Source organism: Bos mutus, chromosome 21 (assembly GCF_027580195.1).
Source record: "Bos mutus isolate GX-2022 chromosome 21, NWIPB_WYAK_1.1, whole genome shotgun sequence".
Classification (NCBI taxonomy): Eukaryota; Metazoa; Chordata; class Mammalia; order Artiodactyla; family Bovidae; genus Bos; species Bos mutus.
This window is the reverse complement of record NC_091637.1, coordinates 41374210-41399671: the sequence shown is the minus strand read 5'-3', so window position 1 is coordinate 41399671 and position 25462 is coordinate 41374210. Positions and strand designations below refer to the sequence as shown.

Genomic DNA, 25462 nt, shown 5'->3' with positions numbered 1-25462 from the left:
GGAAGCAGAGTCCAAAATGGCAGTGGCTAAAAGACAAGGAAGGGAAAAGCCCATGAAAACAGAACAAAGGAAGGTCAAAGGAAGGTCCGAGGACCAGAGTGAGGACATCAGGTAGAACAAACGGCACTCCTGGCTAGCCCAATTTGCATAGGGCAGGCCCAGGGGGAGGGAAAAACATATAAAAAGAGGAGCCAAAGGGCTCTCTCTCTCTCCTGTGTGCTGGCGCGCTCCTCCACTCTCCTCTTCCCGTCTTCGGGTTGGCATGCCCTCATGCTTTGAGGATGGATTCTCCTGCTATCTTCTAAATAAAATAGAGGTGTAACACTGATTTATCTAAGAGCTATAACACAGTTTGTCCAAGACCCGAGAGCTGTGATGCGCTGAGGGCTTTAATGTCCGTCATTCCAAATCTTTGTTGTAACGAGACAGAACCGAGGAGCATACACTGGCCTGAGAGTTCTAATCTTGTTAATTTAAGATGTATGCTGTCAGAGTGGGTCTGGTAAAAGTATTAAAGGCCTTGATAAGACTAGTGAGTGAGGGCGCTCTCTGTCCCCCTTCTGATGTCTATGTCAGAAGCTTTCTCTGTCCTCTTTCACTTTAATAAAACTCTGCTACACAAAAGCTCTGGAGTGATCAAGCCTGGTTCCTGGTCCCGAAGATAAATCTTCTTCGGAGATCAGGAATCTGACATAGCTCACTGTAAGCTATCAAGAGTTTGTCTTTCCCTCCTGGACTGGTGAATGGAAATTTTCTACATTCTATGGAAATGTGAAGGATGAGAAATAACTATTACTTCTAGCAAGAGGCAGACTAGCTGTGCTTGATAGTCTGTTTGAAGTCAGCTCCCTGAAGCTTAGCAAAGGCTACCAGGGGCAAAATTCTGGAATAAGCTTCATTATTGCTCCCAGAGCTACTTTCCCTTCCTTCATTTCTGAACCTGGGTATAAACTCCAACCACAGTTATTTTTCAGTGACTTACCTGGAAGCATGTGCAGAGACTTATAGGTGAGGGAGAAGGGAGCACATTATTACATATGTGAATCTTCTCTAAGTCACATATTTATGAGTAAACTCTTTCTCATTTTTCCATCAGATGTATTAAATTCTGGTACACAACTTTAGGCACTTCTGGAAGCTTATTTAAATTATTCCTTTTCCAGGAAGGGTTAAGCTTGGTTCAACTACTTGCTTTTTTGGTATTTTGAAGTACTCAATGATTATCCACATCGGCCTTCTTCCAAAAAGAGAATAAAATACAATTACATATCTACCACCTAAAGTCATTTCTTCTTTTTCAGAGTGATGAATGATGATTACTGTGTGTCCACAAATACTTTTATTCATGATTTTAATTAGCATGGATAATTTGGTCCAGAAGACTTCAGTTCAGATATAGCAGCACAAGTTTGTTTTTTTAAATTATACTTTTATTTTTATTTTGAGGTATTTGTAGATCCACATGCAGCTTATAAGGAATAATACAGAGAAATTTCATTGTGCCCTTTACCAGTTTCCTCCAGTGTTAACATCTTGCAAAGCTATTGCACAATTTCACAACCAAGATACTGACATTGATATAGTCATGATACAGAACACTTACATCCTCCAAAGGATCTCTCATATTGCCCTTGTACAGCCACAAACACAATTCCCTCCCCCATCACCAATCTCCTCCTTAACCCCTGGAAACCACTCATCTGTTCTCCATTTCTATAATTCTGTCATTTCAAGAATGTTAAGTTGAATCATATGGTACACAACTTTTTGGGATTACTTTTTCATTCAGCATAATTATCTGGAGTTTATCCAGGTCATTGCATGTATCCATACTTTGTTCTTTTTCATCAATGAGTAGTATTCCATAGTATGGATATACTACTGGTTGTCGAACCATTTACCCAGTGAAAAACTTTGGGTTGTTTTGGCTATTACAAATAAAGCTGCTAAACTATGCAAAAACATTTATGCATAGTTTTTTTTTTATGTGAACATAAGTGTGCAAAAACATGTTTATAATGAGATATAACTCTTTACCTAATTTTCTGGCTGCTTAACGACAGAGCAAAGAAACTCACGCATCTGCCAAAGGTCACAGACCATCTCCTTAAAGTGAGGATTAACTACTAAACTCTTATCAGTACTTACAGCTTTATAACCTTGGGAAGCCCTTGACTCTCTCTCTCTGAGCCTCAACCAGACAAGATGTTTTTCAAGGTGTGTTCTTTGAAATATGAACTTCATGAAATGCTCCTAAAGGGGAAGGGGAGGTGGGAAAGTTAATGGTCAAATAAGTTGAAATTTTGAACACTATATTCACATTCCTCTTTTGAAATAAACAAATGCCCTTTGGTGTACAAAAGGAAGGATCCAGTATCCAACTGCCCAAGTTCAAACCTCTACTTGCTAGAACAGTAACACTCAGTACAACACTTAACTTTCCCACATCTCAACTTCCCCATCTATAAAGCAGAGATAACAACAGTACTCCACTCAAATCAATGAAAGATTAACTATAAGGACACAAGAAAACCCTTGATAAATGTTAGCTATCATTATTATTGCCATCATAATCAAAACAATCAAAATATTTATAATTTTGTTAAAAATATACATGCCCAGACCCAGATTCATAAAGTCTAGAGGGAGAGTCTATTCTAGATGAAGAAGTAGAAGTTCATTTGTATTAAGAAAGGGTCCAAGATAGTACTAGATGTAGGATTCAGACCCAGACCACACTGCCTGATGGAAAGTTGTCATACTCAGGTCCATACTCATACTCAGTAAATCCTTTAACTCTATAGTCCTGCAGAAAGAGCAAGGTTCTCTCCTGAATTGAAGGTTGGGCTTGTAATATTAACTCATGATTCCTTGCCTTGGGATAGTTCAATAAAATAAAATGCAGTTCTGGGATGCTGGCACACAATAGCTTTCAAAAATATTCCTAAGCATTAAAAAAAACTTTTTTTAAATTTAAGCATTGGTATGTAAAATTTTTATTTGTGAGTCATTGTTTAGCAAATCAAATCTGAAGACTGGACATTATTTCTTTAGAAATACAAGAAAATAATTATGATTGCTATTGTTTCTGTAGGTTTCACCACCACACTGCTGACTTCCAAAGGCCTTAACTGTCAAAGACCAGGCAAATTTCCAAGACACTTGGGGAATGACTCTGGAGGTGGTGGTAATCTTCTTACCACTTCAGTAGCAATCCTTAGGTAGGCTTTGGCCTGGAAAAGAATAGATTTATTTGCTGTATATTTCTCCCCAGTACACATCAAGTGACTCACAAACTGCCGTCGCTGTCTGCTGAGTTGAACAGAATGTGATGAAGAAATTCAATAGTGAGAAGATACTGCTGGGAACATTGCGGGCAGGGCAGAGGAGAAAGGATTTTAGGTTATTTGGAGGGTAACTTTCTGAAGAAAAAAAAAAAAATCAATATTTAGTAGCAGCAATTACTGTTTTTCAAACTCTAATTCCTGTTTCAGCAAACTAGCAACCCAGTCCAGCTGCAGAAAAATTACACCTTCCTCTTCTGAAAAGTTGATATCCTGAGTGGGATACTGCCATACTTCTTTGGCACTAAGAGTTGTTAGTCATTTTTGAAAAGACTATCTATACCATCCTAGGTTGATCTTCAGAAAGCATTTTCATCATTCTCTTTGGGAATGGTGTCTGATACCAGCACCAAGCAGTGAGATTTAAGCACCATGCAAGAATTCCTAGAATCAGTTGTCACATTGTCCATCTCTACGACCCCAGTACAACATAACACAAAAAGCAGCTCCCAAGCATCAAGTGGGCCACAACTGACCTAAAGCCTGCACAGTCCAGTTAGAACAATGGTCATGGCATTTGTATTTCAAAGTTTTAAACAATTAAAATGCAAATACTACTTACTTCTTCTACCTTATCTATAAAGAGTAACTGTAAGACAATAGTAAGATTTTCTAAAACTGTTAATTTATACATTTATATACTTAAGAGTTGTGTAGATACTAATTCTACTACCCCTACAACCAGCACCACTTGATGTAATGGTAATAGTTAAAATTTACTTGAGTACTTAATAACAGTCAAGTACTATTTCATTTTATCCTCACAATTATCATAAGGGGTAAATTCTGTCATTATTCCCACTCTATAAACAAGAAAACCAAGACTCAGAAAGATGAAGAATATTGTCCACAGCATCACAGCTAGTGCGAGATGAGCTGGGCTTTGAACACAGGCAGACCAGTTCCTTGACTCTGGATGGTAAAAGAACTGTTTGAGGCTTCTTTACTCTGACTATCAATCCTAAAGGAAATCAGTTCTGAATATTCATTGGAAGGACTGATGCTGAAGCTAAAACTCCAATACTTTGGCCACTTGATACAAAGAACTGACTCATTGGAAAAGACCCTGATGCTGGAAAAGATTGAAGGCAGGAGGAGAAAAGGACAACAAAGGATAAGATGGTTGGATGGCATCACCGACTCAATGGATAGCAAGCTCTGAGAGTTGGTGATGGACAAGAAGCCTGGCATGCTGCAGTCCATGGGGTCACAAAGAGTCAGACACAACTGAGAGACTGAACTGCTAACTGAATTTAATTGAACTACCCTGACTTGATGTTTAACCGTGTTTCATACATCTTGATTATTTTTAAAAAACTATACTCAAAAGTAAATATTTTCTCCATTTGGGGAAATAGTTTAATATAGACCCCTGTGTATTTACATTATGAAGTTGATACAACATAATTAGAAATCAGCATTTTGAAAAGGAAAAGAATTATTTTGATATATATAATTATGTCGGATTTTCCTGGTGGCTCAGACAGTAAAGAATCTGCCTGCAATGCAGGAGACCCAGGTTCCATCCCTGGGTCAGGAAGATCCCCTGGAGAAGGGAATGACTACCCACTCCAGTATTCTTGTCTGGAGAATTCCATTGACAAAGGATCCTGGCGGGCTACAGTCTGTGAGGTCGCAAAGAGTTAGACACGACTGAGTAACTAACATTTTCACTTTTTCATATAATTATATACATATACACATATATATATTATAATTTTGTGCCACAAAAAGAAACCCATGTTCGTAACTCACATCATAAATTTAATATTTGTCACATATTATACCAGAAAGAAGAAGAATATGTATACACACATATAGCTACCTTTATGTGTGTGTATATGTGTATGTGTATGTATCTGTGGATACATAGGTATTAAATATACATATACATAAAAACAAGGGCCTACTATATGGCACACGAAACGCTGCTCAATTTCTGTAATAACCTAAATGGGGAAAGAATTTGAATAAGAATAGGTTTGTGTATATGTTAAAATAAAAAATTTACTTGCATTTCCCCCTGGGAGTTGGGAATGAAAAAAGTCAGTCATGTCTGTTATCTCTCAATCAACATGCTGGAAAACTGTTCATTAAGGAAATTTTAAATTATGCTAATTACAACAATGACACACATTTAAGTGTATATTGTCTATATATATATTGCCAGGCTACTTGTTTCATTGTTGAAACATATTATATATGATTACATAAAATATATGTTTCACATTACTACTTTACACCTTACATTTTGGCTCTACTTCTTGAAAAAGATCCAATGATTATAAGCAGAAATGTTTGACTTTAATAGGAGTAATTGGTTATTTATGTTAATATTAATAATTGATATATTTGGGTTTGTATTTATCAAGTTTTTGTGGTCTCCTCAAAAGACCTGATTTAATTTCATATTCAACCTATATTAACTTCTTTTCTACTAACTTTTAAAAATAAATAAACACTTGACTCCTTTTCTTTAGAAGTTATATACTTGGTATTTGTCAGTTTTTGATCTAGAAACAACAGTGTAATTAAAAAAAAACGAATTACAGAGTAATTTTATTTAATACTTTAAAGATCTACCTTGACTATGTAAGAAGATCACACGTAAATGTACTTTCACACGCTACTTTTTCACTGGTGATATGTATTTAGATTTCTTTAAAAATACATGCATGGATCCTAAGTGCACACAGCAATGCAAGTGTACCAACTGAACACACTTCTGTAACTCAACACCCATGTCAATAAGCAGAATACTGTAAGACCCCCCGAAAAAAAAGAAAAAACTATGTTTGTTCCCTAATAGGTGAATTATATTTTATTTTACCAAGAAAGTGTTAAAATTTCATTTACATTCTTCTTTTAAATCTTTTAAATAGCTCTCAAAGCATGAATAAGACCTTATATGTTTTTACTGAGTACATACTGTACTAAGTACTAGTATAAGTAATCACACAATCCAACGGATATAAAATAAACACCATTGGCTCAACGTGGATGAAGAAACTGAGCTTGTCTGTTTGGTCACAAAGTTAGCAGGATGAAGAACATTCACAACTGGATCTGCCTGACTCCAAAGCCCAGCTCCTTCTAGCATATCACGTGTAGGCTGTGTGCTCAGTCTCTCAGTTGTGTCTGACTCTTTGCAATCCCATGGACTCCCACCAGACTCCTCTGTCCAAGGAATTCTCCAGGCAAGAATACTGGAGTGGGTTGCCATTTCCTCCTCCAGGGGATCTTCCTGACCCAGGGATTGAACCTGCAACTCCTGCATTGGCAGGTAGATTCTTTACCACTGAGCCACCTGGAAAACCCACCACATCACAAAGAAAGTGAAAGTGTTGGTCACTCAGTCGTGTCCCACTCTTTGCGACCCCATGGATTGTAGCCCACCGGGCTTCTCTGTCCACGGAATTGTCCAGGCAAGAATACAGGAGTGGGTTGCCATTTCCTTTTCTGGGGGATCTTCCCAATCCAGGGATTGAACCCGGGACTCCCACACTGCAGACAGACTCTACTGACTGAGCCACCAGGGAAGCCACATCACACATTAAACAGTAAATTCAAAATACAAGTAATTCCAATCAAAATGTACTGTCTAAAAAGGGTTTCAATCTCTGCTGTAGTCACCAGAAACAACAGATTTTGCTTTAAAATGGAAATAACATATACTTGATAAAGAAATATTTCTTTTAAAATGAAAGTGTGATTTTCAGGACTTTCCTGGAAGTCCAGTGGTTAAGATTCTGTGCTTCCACTGCAGGCAGCACAGGTTCCATCCCTGGTTGGGGAACTAAGTTTCCACACGCTGCACAGTGTGGCTCCCCCCTGCCAAAGTGCTTATTTTCACCCACGCATTTTTATAAATATTAACACCTTTTATCTCCTAGTAGCTTTTCTAGGTATTTAAGTCTAATATTTTACTGTGTAAATAAAAGCGCACTAAAGCAAGCTAAGGCCATCATTCTATAATTTCTTAGTTCTTACTTACATTAAATTAGAGATATAAACCTATCTCACTATACAAAATAAAGATTCCATAATAATCAAATTTGCTACATTTAACCTTTGCTTTTTAATGGACTATCCCCAAGCTTAAACTTTCAATATATCACACTGAAAGTAACAGTTAGATTGTCATTTGCTGAGAAATCACTGAAAGTGCTTAGTTTAACAGTTTCAATTTCCACAAAATTGTTGAGATCGAATTTTTTCAGCCAATGAAGATTCATTCAACAAATACTTTTTGGTTCTTTTCAGTTCAGTTCAGTCGCTTAGTCGTGTCTGACTCGGTTCTTAATGCAAGGCATAGTTTAGGGAAATCTGTGGGATGCAATGATAAAAAAAAAGGAGGCAGAAGCACTCTCTGGTGAAGAGTTGGGGCCTTAAGGTCAGACAAGTAAGCTTTAAAATCCTAGTTCCATTACTTATTAGCACTGGCCTTGGGCAAGTGAATTAACCCTTCCAGGCTTGGTTCCATTATCTGTAAAACAGTTATAATAATAGTATCTACCTCAAAGGGCTTGGGGGCATATTAGGTAAGAATAAAGTATGTGAAGTACTGTAATACAAAAAGTAAATAATGAATGAATGTCTACTATTATTACTATTATGACCTCAAGTAATTTACAATCCCATTGAAGAGTTCATATTAACATATCCTTTTGGACAATTTTCCTGCCTGAGGACTAAGTAAATTAAATCCCTTCCTTTTGTTTTATCTATCATTACCAAGTAAAGGCACTGTATGACAACCAAAGTACACAAGCTTTACGGTGAGCTTTTCCCCTTTGTCTTTGTTTTTAAAGATGTGAAGTTCTAGTTTTCCATACACAGTCATTTCATATTAGGATTCAGTTCAGTTCAGTTCAGTTCAGTTGCTCAGTCATGTCCGACTCTTTGCGACCCCATGAATCGCAGCACACCAGGCCTCCCTGTCCATCACCAACTCCCAGAGTTCACTCAAACTCACGTCCATCCAGTTGGTGATGCCATCCAGCCATCTCATCCTCTGTCATCTCTTTCTCCTCCTGCCCCTAATCCCTCCCAGCATCAGAGTCTTTTCCAATGAGTCAACTCTTCGCATGAGGTGGCCAAAGTACTGGAGTTTCAGCTTTAGCATCATTCCTTCCAAAGAACACCCAGGCCTGATCTCCTTTAGAATGGACTGGTTGGATCTCCTTGCAGTCCAAGGGACTCTCAAGAGTCTTCTCCAACACCACAGTTCAAAAGCATCAATTCTTTGGTGCTCAGCTTTCTTCACAGTCCAATTCTCACATCCATACATGACCACTGGAAAAACCATAGCCTTGACTAGACGGACCTTTGTTGGCAAAGTAATGTCTCTGCTTTTCAATATGCTATCTAGGTTGGTCATAACTTTCCTTTCAAGGAGTAAGCGTCTTTTAATTTCATGGCTGCAGTCACCATCTGCAGTGATTTTGGAGCCCAAAGAAATAAAGTCTGCACTGTTTCCACTGTTTCCCCATCTATTTCCCATGAAGTGATGGGACCAGATACCATGATCTTCATTTTCTAAATGTTGAGCTTTAAGCCAACTTTTTCACTCTCCTCTTTCACTTTCATCAAGAGGCTTTTTAGTTCCTCTTCCTTTCTGCCATAAGGGTGGTGTCATCTGCATATTATGAGATTATAATGTAGAAATTATAAGACAATAAGGCTTCTACTTACCTTTTAAAGCCTTTACCAGGTATATCTTACAGCATAGCTTTTAACATCCAATATTAAGACTTTTACTTGACAAACAGAATGAAACCACAAGATTAACTGTCTATTATAGGTTCATCATTGTGTCCTGGACTCAACCAAAGGCAAAAGGTAGAAATAGTTGAATGAACAATTAGAATTACACACACCAGAGGAAATGTTATTGAACTTAAGAGTTCTGAATCCTAAGTGTCCACTCTCTCTCCCTTCCTCTATTGCTTTCTCTGGCTATTTTACACTACTTATATTTATAGCTTCAATTACTCTCGTTTCCTCAGTTGTACACATAGTGAAAAAGTGAAGTCGCTCAGTCATGTGACCCCATGGACTATAGCCTCTCGGGCTCCTCTGTCCATGGGATTTTCCAGGCCAGAGTACTGAAGTGGGTTGCCATTTACTTCTCCAGGGTATCTTCCCAACCCAGGGATGGAACCCGGGTCTCCCACATTGCCAGGGAAGCCCATGGTGCACATATGCAGACGGTTTTGACTTTTGGTTGAGTAGGTAGTAGCCACTTGGAGCTTTTTAACTGGTACTCTAGCCCCTCCCAACTTTTCCAATGATGCCTCAAATTCAACACATTCCACACCTTTCAATTCATCACTATGTTTTTAAATACTACTGGAAGAGTTACATTCCTAATGCCTCATTTCAGAAGATTTTATGGACAGAGAATGAGAGCCCTGGAACCTGGTGCTGAGAGGAGGGATTAATTAAAGATAGACAAAAGAAGGAGGGATTAGTAAGAAGACAAAAAGCTAAAGATGAAACTTTTATTTATTAATAAATTTGCCTGTAGCAAACCCCTAAAAGCTAACAATGAAAAGTGTCAATCTAAAGGGCTATGCTATGCTAAGTCACTTCAGTCGTGTCTGACTCTGTGCAACCCCATAGATGGCAGCCCATCAGGTTCCCCCGTCCCTGGGATTCTCCAGGCAAGAGTACTGGAGTGGGTTGCCATTTCCTTCTCCAGTGCATGAAAGTGAAAAGTGAAAGTGAAGTCGCTCAGTCGTGTCCGACTCTTAGCGACCCCATGGATGGCAACCTAACAGGCTCCCCCATCCATGGGATTTTCCAAGCAAGAGTACTGGAGTGGGGTGCCATTGCCTTCTCCGTCTAAAGGGCTAAGAATTAACAAATAATTTGACATATTCCATCCCATTAATTTTTATAGAATTTATCACGTTTGCAAGTAAACACTTCTTTCATTCTTTAAATGAAGACATTCAGGTAGAATGGGCACTAAGCTTCCATGCATATGGCAGAATCTGTTGAGATGGCTGAAACCAGCTTCTGAGAGCAGATTTCCATTTAAGTTCACAGGGGAAAAGGGAAGGGGATTATTAGAAGGTAACATTCACCATAAAAGTCATCAGAAGGATCCTAATTCCAGGACTCAACAACAGTTTCCTAATGTCTAGGAATTCCTGATGTCCTAGTAAAATCTTTAATGCTGAGGCTGAGAACTCTATCCTCATCTTATGATTCAAATTCTGCTGATTTTTAGATGTCACCAAAGAGTGACATTTACCTGAAGCTATGTAAGGGGAAGGGCATAAATGGGCTCAACCCTTTGATGAAGGGCGGAAGAAAGACAATTAGTACCATGACAACTTTCACAGGACATTTCAGAAGACATAAATACTCATAGCTGTATTCTACTTGGCATTTTGCAAAATATTTTCACATTATCATCTCATTTAATCCCTCTTATTATGATACCAATTTACAGACAGAGAGAAAGGTTCAGAGACATGAGGGAACTTATCTAAGGTCACACTTAGAAAGTAGCATTCTTGGTAATGAAATCCCAGGCTAATACTAATTAATGCTTTGCTTTTCATGCAGAGACCTTTTTGAGAATCTAGTAACTCTCTTGTTCAATTTCCCAGAAAAATGCACATTCATACATTCTGGATATAACTTCAGAGGAATTCTCAAACCCAGGTTAAGATATTCTGTATTATGGCTGCCACTGTGCACACCAATGGGACCACCCCTCTTATCTAGATCTCTGTAATATGAAAAGGAGGTGAACTGAAAGCCAGCCTAAATATACACAATAGACAGACACTGAAGCAAGCTTGCAATTAATTGAGAAGGGAAGCAGATACTGCCTTGGGAAGAGGATGCAAGCCTACAGTTTCAGAGCTGAGTATGGAAATAGCCTCGGGTACTATCTTGGACAAATTCCTTACTGCGAATGAATCTCTACTTCTTCATTTGAAAAATGGAGATTATCAAACATACCTCACAAATGTGTTATGAGAATCAAATTAAGAGAGTATGTTGTATTTAATGCACTCAAGTACTGTGCTCATTTCTTAGAAGGAACTGAAGAAATCATAGCTATTAGTAGAGGACTCAGAAGGTGAGTAGAGAAGGAAAAGACAATCCACTCCAGTATTCTTGCCTGGAAAATCCCACGGACAGAGGAGCCTGGCGGGCTACAGTCCATGGGGTCGCAAAAGTCGGACATGACTGAGCGGCTAAACCACCAGAGGTACACAATGAAGAGGACAACATTTAGAAGGAAGAGAATTGCTTTTTAATCACATCTTGGCATCTATCCGTTCTGTGACCTTGGAAAATTATTTAGCTTCTATGAGTCTCAGTTTTCTCAACTGAAAAATGGGAACTATTTATACATTGTATTAAGTTGTCGTGAGCATTGAAAGTATATAGATGCCTAACAGTGTCTAACATACTATAACTGCTATTATTGTTAGAAAGATGGTTAATAACAATGAATGTCTGCAATCTAAGAGTAGGAAACAATAACTTCCATGGAAACAAAATAAATACAAAGCTCCATTTTCTAAATCTCTTTTTATGGACATGTCTGAATCTTAAAAAACTGCTCAGAAGTCTTCATATGTAAGGCTGACAATGTGGTGTGTGAAATTCTCACTAGTTTTAGCTGAGACTTCACCAGATTAAGTCTAGCCTAAACCACAAAGGGGTAGCTTGCTCACATTACCATAAATGTCAGCCAGCAACAGTAAAATAATAGATCTAATTTTACGTAAGTGTAAATGAGATTTAAAAAAACATGTAACCAAAAAACTCTACAAACACTGCTGTTTAGAGCTTTAAATCATATTGCTTTTTGATGGCTGCTCTATATTCTCTGTTATGTTACATTCCTTTAACTTTCTGAAATGTTTTTGCTTTTGGAGAATCTCAAAGAAAAAAAATAATGGACAGGAGGGAAAATATTTTAAAACCTAAATTCATAATTGAAATAAACTACTAGACAATTATTCTTATTGAAAAGGATTCACCACTACATATCTTTAAATAGGCTGCTCTCAGGAAGCATTTAAAAGTATTTGACTTTAAAAACCCTCAATTTTCATACAACTTTTCATTCACTGCATAAAGTACACTTACAGTAGATGAGATTGCCATGCTTCAGTTGTGAAAGCAATAAAAGGTTATGTTTTTTGCTTATCTGAAAGATTTCAAAGAAAAGACTGAAAAGGAAATTTAACATTTATTACTACATAAGAGGCAGAGAAAGGAAAAACAAGGATATATACAATAGTAAGTTTACTCAGACATCATATCCCAGCAACTCAATCGCCTGTACCATAACTGTCAACCCTTAAGAAAGAGAAAGGAGCTCTGGGTCCTGAAAGAGACAGTTCAAAATGAATCTACTTGACCAATCTCAGACTCCTGGTTGTCAGCTTTGCCCTTATTGTATTCACAGTTCTAACAAAGTCTGGCTCCTTTGTCTTTCGGTTCATACAGGATTAGAGGAAGCAAACTAGAATGAAAGGGGGAATAGTTATGGGTGGACAAAATAACGGTACTCTAAAGCTACATTTATTTGGTATGGGAAAAAAAGAAAAGCTAAGAGGACTGATTGAGGCTGTTTGGCAAAGGAGCATAAGAATTACCTTAAAACTGATACACCAGTCACTTTCTAACATAAACAGCAACTGCTACTTAGGAAAGAAGAGATATATATGACTTTATTATATATGATTATATATATTATGTATATAATAAAAGTATTATATATAATAAAATCATACACATATGATTTTATTTCTATTTTAAAAAGAGTAAAATAAAAGAGCCATGACAAACCTAGACAGCATATTAAAAAGCAGAGACATCACTTTGCTGACAAAGATCCACATAGTCAAAGCTATGGGTTTTCTAGTAATCATGTATGGATGTGAGAGTTGGACCATAGAGCACCAAAGAATTAATGCTTTTGAACTGTGGTGTTGGAGAAGACTCTTGCGAGCCCCTTGAACTGCAGGGAGATCAAACCAGTCAATCCTAAAGGAAATCAACCTTGATTATTCACTGGAAGGACTGATGCTGAAACTCATACTTTGGCCACCTGATGCAAAGAGCCAACTCACTGGAAAAGACTCTGATGCTGGGAAAGATTGACGGTGAAAGGAGAAGAGTGTGGCAGTGTATGAGATGGTTAGATAGCATCACTGACTTGGTGACATGAACTTGAGCAAACTCTGAGAGATAGTGAAGGACAAGGAAGCCTGGTGTACTGCAGTCCAGGGGATCACAAAGAGTTGGTCACAACTCAGAGACTGAACAACAAAAGAGTTTACACTTAAAGGCAGTGAGCTTCAGCAGTCTTTGAAAAATCTATCTGTACCACAAATTATATTAGACAATGAAACACTATTAATTTTCCCACCTTACCTCCTCAATCATATTTATTAAAATAAACGCAGTGAAAATTCAATCTCTAAAGGTTTATACAGTTTCCCTACATTCAACTCAATTTTTTCTTGTATTTGGTTTCCTTCTCTCAACAATCAGCCGAACTTCTAACACTGAAATAAAATAACTTGAGGCAGTTAGATATTGCTAGCTAGCAAGAAAAGAATTTTACAAATTTCCATTGTTCATGTTCAAATTTCCATTGTTCATTGTTCATGAGAAAACTGGTTGGGTGATGATTCTTTGTAGTTGGGCCCGTTCAGTTGATAATTCAGAATCAGCAATGGTATGTCTACCTTACAGTAACTTAAAGAAGCTTTGATTAAGTTAACTAATATTTGGTTAATACATTCATTCCCAATAGACAAACTTGATCTCCCCAACCTTCTTTCTATATATCAAAAAGTATATATCCTGTGAAAATAAAAAACATATTTATAAATATAACTTACCTCATCACTTTCAGGCTGTGAAAACACAATCGGCTGGCCTGTATCTGAGGCTTCCCTTATGTTAAGATGTAAGGGGATGTCTCCTAAAAGAGTCCACCAGATATCCATTAGTACCACAAAAGCTTATACAGGCATTTGAAATTTTACTCTTTGAACTGCAGAAACAAATTGATTCAAATCAACCTGAGTTATGACTATCCTCAAATTGCTAAATTTCTGAAAAACAAATTTCAAATGAAACTTAGGGACAAAATAGTCCTTTTGAGGGTAATACCATGATTACATTTGAAAGCAGTGTGGCAGTCAATCAAGGAATAAGATCTCTGATTTATTCTTTGCTGGAGGTCTTCCAGCAAAAATGACCTGGAAGATATTTGTAAATTTTTCTCCCTGTAATAACTGATATAGACATAATAATATGATATAGACATATCTTGCCACATAATAACAGGAAACTGAAAAGGAAAGATGAAGAGGGAAAGAAGTTTTTAAAAAGCACAACAGAAAAATCTTCCTGATAGTGGCAGATGGGTGAGCAAAGAGAACTGCTGAAAAGCAGGGCAGACTTGTTAGTTCAACTACCTGCCTCTTTATCAGATAGAATTATTTTTATTTTATTACATATCAATCTATATAGCAGTATACATAACTTGTGAACTTGAGCTCTCAGGAAATAATAAGAACCTCCAATATACAGACTTGTATATGTGTGTCTTTCCTGAGGATATATTAGGTAGTAGAATTCGGAGGAAAAATGCTCTGATCCATCATCCAATTGATTCTTTCTACCACACCATCACAAGTAAAGCTGAGATTTAAAATGCAGTAAATGCAGTAGAAGAGTTGACTTTCATGCTGCTCAGCATTCTTAGAACCACTTTAAAGTCCATGCAAAGGTTATCAAAACATGTATGTATGTGTGTTTTACATAAAATATTCATTCAGTACCATGTCATTCAGTGTAAACAATGCAGAAGAAGAATGTGTTACAAAGTTACAAACCTACCACAATTTATATTATGAAGTACGGAGTAACAGATATGTCATGTGCCTCTTATCAGCATATTTTGAGATCTTAGCCAACTCTCTTTTCTAAGTGTTCAATAGACAAAAATGCATGAATATTTCAATAACCATGTAAAGGCTAGTTTTTCAGTACATTTGATGTCTATTCTATAGATCAACTTTGGACTATAGGAAGCTGTCATGTGGGAAGCAGGGGAAGATATGTTACAGAAAATATTTAGAAACCCAAAAAGTTTTCTCTCTTGATTTATGAACTGCCAGTATATAGTAAAGAATCTTGAATGCTTTCATTCCCACCACAGTATCAGAACAAAACAGTAAAATCGTCTCCATTATATAGCCAACTTTTCATTGTTGTTCAGTGCTCGTCGTGTCTGACTCTTTACGACCCGATGAACTGCAGCATGCCAGGTTTCCCTATCCTTCACTATCTCCCAGAGTTTGTTCAAATGCAAGTCCATTGCGTCGGTGATGCCATCCAGCCATCTCATTCTGTCACCCCTTTTTCCTCCTGTCCCCAATCTTTCCCAGCATCAGAGTCTTTTCCAATGAGTCAGCTAGTGACATCATTTCTGCCCTCCAGAGACTCACAATCCGCAGAAGAGGAGAATAAGATGAGGAAAACCTTGTGAGAAAGTAGATGGCACAGTGAGAGCAGCAGTGGACTAACAGCTGTGCAGAGAGAAAATTTAAATAGGGTAAATGTAGTGAGAGTTGCTGAGGTTCAGTCTGGCCTTGAAAAGTATTTTTGAAGGGCTAGGGCTGAAGGAAGCACATTTCAGAGACATAAGTTAAAGAGGTTTCTGTGACATGATCTGAGACCTTAATTACTATGTATGCTGCTGCTGCTGCTGCTAAGTCGCTCAGTCGTGTCCGACTCTGTTCGACCCCATAGACGGCAGCCCAACAGGCTCCTCTGTCCCTGGGATTCTCCAGGCAAGAACACTGGAGTGGGTTGCCATTTCTTTCTCCAATGCACGAAACTGAAAAGTGAAAGTGAAGTCGCTCAGTCGTGTCTGACTCTTAGTGACCCCATGGACTGCAGCCTACCAGGCTCCTCCATCCATGGGATTCTCCAGGCAAGAGTGGTGAAGTGGGTTGCCACTGCCTTCTCCGAATTACTATGTATAAACTGTCCCTATAGCTGAATACAGGCTTTCCAGGTGACTCGGTGGTAAAGAATCCACCTGCCCAGAGGGATAGGGTGGGGAGGGAGGTTGGGAGGGGAGTTCAGGATTGGGGAGAGATATGTATACCTGTGGCCCAATCATGTTGATGTATGGCAAAAACCATCACAATATTGTAAATTAATTATCCTCCAATTAAAATAAATAATTTAAAAAAAGAAAAAGAATCCACCTCCCAAGTAGGCTCGATCCCTGGGTTGCCAAGATCCCCTGAAGAATGAAATAACAATCCACTCTAGTATTCTTGCCTGGGAAATCCCATGGACAGAGGAGCCTGGAAGGCTATAGGGTCGCAAAGAGTCAGACATGACTGAGTGACTAACAACCACCACCACAAGCTGAATGTGGATAAAATTCTGAAGAGCCATTTTACCAAATAAACCATTTGAAACACAGCTCCCTAGATGAAAATAAGAGGCAGCAAGAGGGTCAGTAAAGGACAAATAAGAGTCCTGGGGATGTCACCCACCCAGGAGGTCACAGCTGTGAGAGTTCCTGATTTCAGTTCCTTGTTCCCAATTCCAACCTCTTCATCATCAGAACCCCTGTTTCAGTTCATGCGAGAGCCCTCTGGGCCCCACGATCACATTAAAGGGAGCAGATGTGCTCTACATTAGAACTCTAAATTAGTTTTCCCGAAAGAGTTTGAGATACAACAGTCTATCGCACTAGCCGAGTTTCTCTGATCAGTAATCAGTGTTTCTGATACATTTTTAGGGTAACTATACATTTGATTTGCAGGGCTTCCCAGGTGGTTCAAGTAGTAAAGAATCCATCTGTCAATGAGGGAGACATGAGATGCAGGTTCGATCCCTGGGTCGGGAAGATCCCCTGGAAGTGGGCATGGCAACCCTCCAATATTGGCAGCTCCAATACTGCACCTGCCATTGGCAACATGGCAACTCCAATATTCTTACCTGGGGAATCCCATGGACAGGAGCCTGGCAGGCTACAGTCCATAGGTGGGCTACAGTTCATAGGGGCACAAAGAGTCAGACTTGACTGAGGGGACTCAGCATGCATGCATACATTTGTGAGCTGTTGGTTAAAATGTAACTTCCATATGTAGGTTTCTCTAGGAGACGTGTTTCAAATTCTAAATAAGTGACTTAGAAAATCATACCACCCATTCATAAATTAGGGAATTATAATACTGTCAGCATAATTCAATAATGCCATTGTAATTACACATTTACTTTATATATAAGTGAATGTCAATCTGCTGTTATTATGCAGATTTGGGAAACTGAACTTCCTAGGTTAGTTAAATGAGAAACAGTTGCAGAATAAAATTAGTATCTTTAATTATAAAAATGTATCAAAATATATCATTAGTATTCACCTGGTACTGTGGTAGCTGCTATAGTACAAATGCATAAAAACAATAATACATTTAACATTAACTTTTAGAAAACTAATTATAATAAAGAATGTTTTTAATTCCTTGATCTCTAAGGAATATTAATTGCTAACTACCTAAAACTGATAATTCACTCTATGACTGCATTATTTAGCAGCTAACATCTGCCTTTACCCAGAATAGAAACTCATATGCAGAATATCAAAACATGTTCCCTAAAAAGTCCATTAAGCTGCTTGTGGATTAAAAAAAAAAAAATTTTATCTAAAAATCTGTGTTTTCCCCACATCTATCCTGGAGAAGGTTCCATGTGCGCTGAGAAAAAGTTGAAATTCATTGTTTTGGGATAAAATGTTCTACAATACAATAATGTAAAGTAAAAAAGAATAATAATAATAAATAAATAAATAAAAATAAAAAATAAAATCTGTGTTTTGCTCCTTTAACATATGATTTTACTTCTCCTTCAATTACTAATTAATTCTTCAGTTCAGTAACATGAACAGTATAGACAAGGTGAGTTTCAGGAGCCATACTTCATAGACACAGCATAAAAAGATTACAGAAAACAGTAAATAGCGTTTTTTCTAGAGCAGAGGACTTATACATTCAGAACTGATGAGGAAGGCATTTCTTCACGCACATCAAGAACTGACACTTCCAAAGATTGCCACAACATATGAAATAGGTATTTCTGTATACATCTGCTCAGTTGGTAAAGAATCTGCCTACAATGCAGGCGACCCTGTTTCAATTTTGGGTCGGGAAAATCCACTAGAGAAGGGATAGGCTACCCACTCCAGTATTCTTGGGCTTCCCTTGTGGCTCAGTCCACAAGAGTCCACCTGCAATGCAGGAGACCTGGGTTTGATCCCTGGGTTGGGAAAATCCCCTGGAGAAGGGAACAGCTACTCGCTCAAGGATTCTGGCCTAGAGAATTCCATGGGCTGTATATAGTCCATGGGGTCACAAAGAGTCAGACACTGAGTGACTTTCACCTTCACTTTCTGCTTATACTAAGACATGTCTTCCCAACTTAGCAAACAAACTGATGACCATTATTTAAAATGTGGACTTCAAATCAGAGTACTCAAACCACAAAACTTTCTTTGCAAATTCAGGTTATGGGCAGTTTTCATCTATAGCAAGAGTTATAATTGGCAGAACAAACCCCCTATTCAAAATGTGTTCCACTAATGAAGTATCATAAAAAGCCAAAAAAAGGTTAACACAGAGAAGTGCGCTATACTAACTTAATTCAAAACACAAAGCCAAAAGCATTTCATCATTCTGAGATGATCTTCATCACCATGCTATTTCCTTTGCAAATGAATATCCGGTGGTCTTACCTAGAATATCAAGATCAAGGGTCCGTGCTAGTCTCCTCGCACCATCAGCACCAAAAATATGAGTTTTGTGTTTACACTTTGGACACTGGAAAACACTCATATTTTGGACAAGGCCCAGAACCTAGAATAATAAAGACACATTGAAATCAAAACAAAATTAAACTGAATTTCAATCCGTTATTTCAACAAGCTTCTACTGCGTGCCTACTAGGTTTCAGAGATACTATGATGAATAAGTAATGGTCTCTGCTCTCAAGCAACTCAAGCTAGTGGGAGGGCAAGACAGATGCCATTAACTCAAATAATGAGATAAGTGCTAAAAAATTATAAATGATGGGGATCAAAAATTCTGTTTTGGAAGAATAAGAGGGATGGATCTCTGGGTTTCCCACAGAGAACTGTTTCTTCAGGTTGAGTGTAAGAAGAGGGGTTGAGGCCTACAGCAGGAATTCTAGGCAGAAGAAAAGGGCAGAAGCCAAGGCAGTGAATTTTGATTTGTAGGGCCTATTTTGGCTGCAGTCCAGTAAAGGTGACAAGGCAGAAATTAGTTTGGTAGAAAGGTCGAGGTCAGATGCTAAGGTGATAAATGCTATCCATGTATTTGAGATTTCATTTTTGAAACAACAGAGATGGCACTGAAGAGGCAGTGATACACAGTCAGATCTGTTTCAGAATTTTACTTTGAGGTCAACATGGAAAAAATAAGCAGGAAGCAACAAAAGAAAAGACAGAGTTAAGAGGCTAACTGTGGACAAAGCCTCACAGTAGAAAACAGCTAAGAAATGTTGTTGTTCAGTCTCCTGATCGTGTCCAGCTTTTTGTGACCCCATGGACTGCAGCATGCCAGGCCTTCCTGTCCCTCACCATCTCCCAAAGTTTGCCCAAGTTCATGTTCATTGTATCAGTGATGTCATCTAGCCATCTCAGCCTCTGATGCCCTCTTCTCCTTCTGCCTTCAATCATTCCCGGCAACATATACTGAGTACTTATTCTAGGTCAGGCCCTGGGATAAGGGCTGTATGAAGTGAGGTGAAGTCGCTCAGTCGTGTCTGACTCTTTGTGACCCCATAGACTGTAGCCTATCAGGATCCTCCATCTATGGGATTTTCCAGGCAAGAGTACTAGAGTGGGGTGCCATTTCCTTCTCCAGGGGATCTTCCCGACCCAGGAATCGAACCCGGGTCTCCCCCATTGTGGGCAGATGCTTTACCGTCTGAGCCACCAGGGAAGCCAGGACCAAGGGCTATATATGCACTATCTTACTGTCTCTTTATAGAACTTTATGAGATGGGTTGTTAGCATATCCTTTCCATAGGTGAGAAAACTGACACAGTTAGCAAAAGACTGAAACTCAGCTCTTATCAAAATGTTATTATTTAAAACAAAAATTTAAAGCTATATACAAAGTATTCATTTCTTTCTGAGTTTCCCCAGCTTCAAAAGAGATATTTCATAAACATTAGCTGAATAAACAGACAGGATCTATTTATGATCCTTTTAATCTTACTCCTCATTTATAGAAAGCCTGGTTGTCTTCTAGAGTAAAAATGCAGAAAACAACTATCAGAGGCTTATAGGTAACAATGTCCATATCATCCCACCAATCCTGCCAATACACTCATCATTATGGGAGATATCTCTATTAGAACATTTGCGTTTTAAATGAAGAATAGCACTGATAGTCCACAATTAAATATATCAACAAGGTGATCAAATGTGTTATTCTTTCTGAAAAGAGAAACAGGAAAGAGTAAAGTTTCCTACGACATATGTAAATGAAGACAAATAGTGAGGGATATAAATTTGCAGGTAAGCATTTTCCATGCATTACATGCCCTTTTGCTGATGGAAAGTGTCACAAAAAATAAATCATACCATGTTTTGGTAATTCAGTGCCATCTTCAGAAAGCTAAGGAAAACCCAGCTAAATATCACACAGCTTATTTTATTCACTATGTCTACATAATACACTCATTACTTGAGCTGTCTTATATCATTTATGTTGAATGTATATATCCCCTAACTGTAAGGTTTTCATAAATATAAATAAAATTACATACTTTTATAAAATGAAATTTTATATAAATAAAATTATATATATTTATAAAAATAATATAAATAAAATTATCACTCAAGAAGGAGAAGAAAGAAAATTGCATCATGAAAATTTAAAGAAGGGTATATTCTAATTCGGAGAGAATGTGAAATGTATTCCTTCTCTGGAACCTCTTAGGCTTTCCAAGATATAGAGACATGGAGCAAGAGTATATTTGCAGTTTGTCTGTGATTAACTTATTAGAAAATCGTTTGCTATGGACTGTATAAATGTCTCAGACATTCCCTGTATAGACTACATAAATGTCACAGACATAAAACTGTAATCTAACTCAGGATTTAATGTTATGCTATTATATGCCAATAACGAGGCTAAACACAAGAAGCAGCACACAGTAGTGAGCAAAACAGACTTGGAGCTTGCACGCTAACTGGAGAAACAGATTGAATAATTAGTGCAAAAATTGATTTTAAAAACTAGAACAGTTTCTCTAGAAGCAAAGTACAGAGTATTAGAAGACTGTAGAGAAGAGAGGACTCTACTACAGGAGTCACAGTGTGGGGAAATGTTTGATACATTGATCCAACAGTTAAAGAGTAAGCAGGTTAAAAACAAGGAAAAGTGAGGAAATACACTCAAAAACGAAGTAGAAGCATGTCTACTTCAAGGAACTGAAAGGCAGTACGGCTGAGGTATGGGATGAGTGGTGGGAGATGAGGCTTGAAAGGTAGGGGCTGCAGGCCATGTTAGGTATGTAGGCTGTATGAGTGCAGAGATGCCACTGAAGAGTTTAAGCAAGAGAGACTGCTATGCTTATAACTGCAGGAGACTCATTTCTCAAGACTGAAGGGTTTTAAAAATGACATGGAATAGAAAAACTAAAAGGATTTTTCTTTGTTTGTTTATTTCTTTGACAAACACAAATCCAGTAAATGTATGCTCTGAAATCTGTCATTTCAGAGGTGACAGTTTTTAGCGAAAGGCCAAGGAGAAAAGGAAAGATATAAGCATCTGAATGCAAAGTTCCAAAGAATAGCAAGGAGAGATAAGAATGCCTTCCTCAGTGATCAATGCAAAGAAATAGAGGAAAACAATAGAATGGGGAAGACTAGAGATCTCTTCAAGAAAATCAGAGATACCAAGGGAACTTTTCATGCAAAGATGAGCACAATAAAGGACAGAACATGGTATGAACCTAAAAGAAGCAGAAGATATTAAGAAGTGGTAAGAATACACAGAACTATACAAAAAAGATCTTCATGACCCAGATAATCACAATGGTGCGATCACTCACCTAGAGCCAGATATTCTGGAATGTGAAGTCAAGTGGGTCTTAGGAAGCATCACTATGAACAAAGCTAGTGGAGGTGATGGAATTCCAGTTGAGCTATTTTAAATCCTGAAAGATGATGCTGTGAAAGTGTTGCACTCAATATGCCAGCAAATTAGGAAAACTCAGTGGCCACAGGAGGGGAAATGGTCAGTTTTCATTCCAATTCCAAAGAAAGGCAATGCCAAAGAATGTTCAAATGACTGCACAATTGCACTCATCTCACACACTAGTAAAGTAATGCTCAAAATTCTCCAAGCTGGGCTTCAACAGTAGGTGAACTATGAACTTCCAGATGTTCAAGCTGGATTTAGAAAAAGCAGAAGAAGCAGAGATCAAAGTGCCAATATCTGTTGGATCAATGCAAAAGTAAGAGAGTTCCAGAAAAACATCTACTTCTACTTTATTGACTATGTTAAAGCCTTTGACTGTGTGGGTCACCACAAATTGTGGAAAATTCTAAAAGTATGGGAATATCAGACCACCTAGAAGCAACAGTTAGAACTGAACATGGAACAAAAGACTGGTTCCAAATTGGGAAAGGAGTACGTCAAGGCTGTATATTGTCACCCTGCTTATTTAACTTATATGCAGAGTATATCATGGGAAATGTTGGGCTGGATGAAGCACCAGCTGGAATCAAGATTGCCAGAAAAAATACCAATAACTTCAGATGTGCAGATGACACCACCCTTATGGCAGAAAGTGAAGAAGAACTAAAGAGCCTCTCGATGACAGTAAAAGAGGAGAGAGAAAAAGTTGGCTTAACACTCAACATTCAGAAAACTAATATCATGGCATCTGGTCCCATCACTTCATGGAAAATAGATGGGGAAACAGTGTTAGACTTTATTTTTGGGGGCTCCAAAATCACTTCAGATGGTGATTGCAGCCATGAAATTAAAAGATGCTTACTCCTTGGAAGGAAAGTTATGACCAACCTAGATAGCATATTCAAAAGCAGAGACATTACTTTGCCAACAAAGATCCATCTAGTCAAGGCTATGGTTTTTCCAGTGGTCATGTATGGATGTGAGAGTTGGACTGTGAAGAAAGCTGAGCACCAAAGAATTGATGCTTTTGAACTGTGGTGTTGGAGAAGACTCTTGAGAGTCCTTTGGACTGCAAGGAGATCCATCCAGTCCATTCTGAAGGAGATCAGTCCTGGGTGTTTTTTGGAAGGAATGATGCTAAAGCTGAAACTCCAGTACTTTGGCCACTTCATGCCAAGAGTTGATTCATTGGAAAAGACTCTGATGCTGGTAGGGATTGAGGGCAGGAGAAAGAGGGGACGACAGAGGATGAGATGGCTGGATGGCATCACCGACTCGATGGATGTAAGTTTGAGTGAACTCCAGGAGTTGGTGATGGACAGGGAGGCCTGGCGTGCTGCAGTTCATGGGGTCGCAAAGAGTCGCATAAGCCTGAGCGACTGAACTGATCTGAAAATACTCTAGTTTTTCCCCTGCACAGTTCTTTTCTTCACAGGATTTTTCTCCTGGGCACAAAGTTAGCATTTTTCTTCTTTGAATTAGGTGAGGACATGTATCTTGTTCTGGCAATGAAATGTGAACTGAAGTGACATGTGTCACATCTAGGCAGAGGCTTTAATTGCTAATTCCCCATTATGTTTCCCTCTGTTCCTGGGACAAGCAAGCTTCCATAAAGTGGCTGCTCAATCTGTCTGGGTGCCAGAGTAAGAAAAATGCAGACGAGTGTTAAAGCCAAACTGTAATGGACTTGTAGCATGAGAAAAATAAACTCATGTTGTTTTAAGCCACTGAAATTTGACAGTTGTTAGTATACATGCTGCTGCTAAGTCCCTTCAGTCGTGTCCGACTCTGTGTGACCCCATACACGGCAGCCACCAGGCTCCCCCGTCCCTTGGATTCTCCAGGCAAGAACACTGGAGTGGGTTGCCATTTCCTTCTCCAGTGCATGAAAGTGAAAAGTGAAAGTGAAGTCACTCAGTCGTGTCCAACCCTCAACGACCCCACAGACTGCAGCCTTCCAGGCTCCTCCATCCATGGGATTTTCCAGGCAAAGTACTGGAGTGGGGTGCCATTGCCTTCTCCGTGTTAGTACACATAATCCAGCCCATATTGGCTGACAGAAAGGTGTTAGAAGAAACTACTAGAGTTTCTATTTCTTCCTTATGATTTCCTTTTAATCCCAACTTTTTTGTGTGTTACAATGGAAATAATATATAGAATTTAGAGTGTTGCCTATATATAGCATACCTTATAGAATCTATATATAGGTACATATAGCATATTTATATAATTTATATCTCTATGTAGTATATATAACAGAATCTACCTCCATATATGTGTATATATATAATTATATATACTTTCAAACATCACTTATTCATAAAGATGTACCATCAAAACAATTTAGAGATAACCCTTTACGTAAAAGATTGTGATACCTAAGCTTGGTTCTATTACTGATATTCTTCATCTAGTTAAAGGACTAATGCCTAATACTGCTTCCTAAGTTATTTTGAACAAAGTAATTCCTCTTAACTCTAGAATTTCCTCAATTAAAAACTTTCCACACAGATACCACATTTCTCAAAAAAAAAAAAAAAGCTGTATAGTAATGGAATGGAACAGACAGCCAAGAGCAGACTCATAAATTAAAGTCACTAATTTATAATGGAGATGACACAGTGCTGCAATGTTAATCGGACATCCATATAACATCCAAGAAATCTTAACCCTCTATCTCACACCATGCACAAAAAGTAATTCCAGATGGACTGTAGAGCTAATATGAAAGATAAAACAATAACATATTTGGAAGAAGACAGCAGAATATACTTAAAACCTTGAATGCAGGGAAAGATTTTTTTAGCAGGACACAAAGAAGCCCTAAACATAAATGAAAATGTTTTGTTAAACTGGACTACATTACAA

General features: G+C 38.1%; 1 protein-coding gene across 2 annotated transcripts in view; it reads right to left on the bottom strand.

Moving 5' to 3' along the window:
• Window positions 1–1394: 1394 nt before the first annotated feature.
• Window positions 1395–25462, bottom strand: part of NUBPL (NUBP iron-sulfur cluster assembly factor, mitochondrial) — a 243748-nt gene continuing 219680 nt past the window's right edge. The window contains exons 9-11 of one of the 2 annotated variants that reach the window (XM_070358699.1): window positions 19156–19276; window positions 14234–14316; window positions 1395–3233 (exon numbers count right to left, since the gene is read on the bottom strand). In XM_070358699.1, the coding sequence (XP_070214800.1) occupies window positions 3135–3233; window positions 14234–14316; window positions 19156–19276 (303 nt within the window). In that variant the 3' untranslated portion in view covers window positions 1395–3134. Of the gene's footprint in view, window positions 3234–8596; window positions 8983–14233; window positions 14317–19155; window positions 19277–25462 lie in introns of those variants that run through there. The other variant, XM_070358700.1, reaches the window with a different exon arrangement.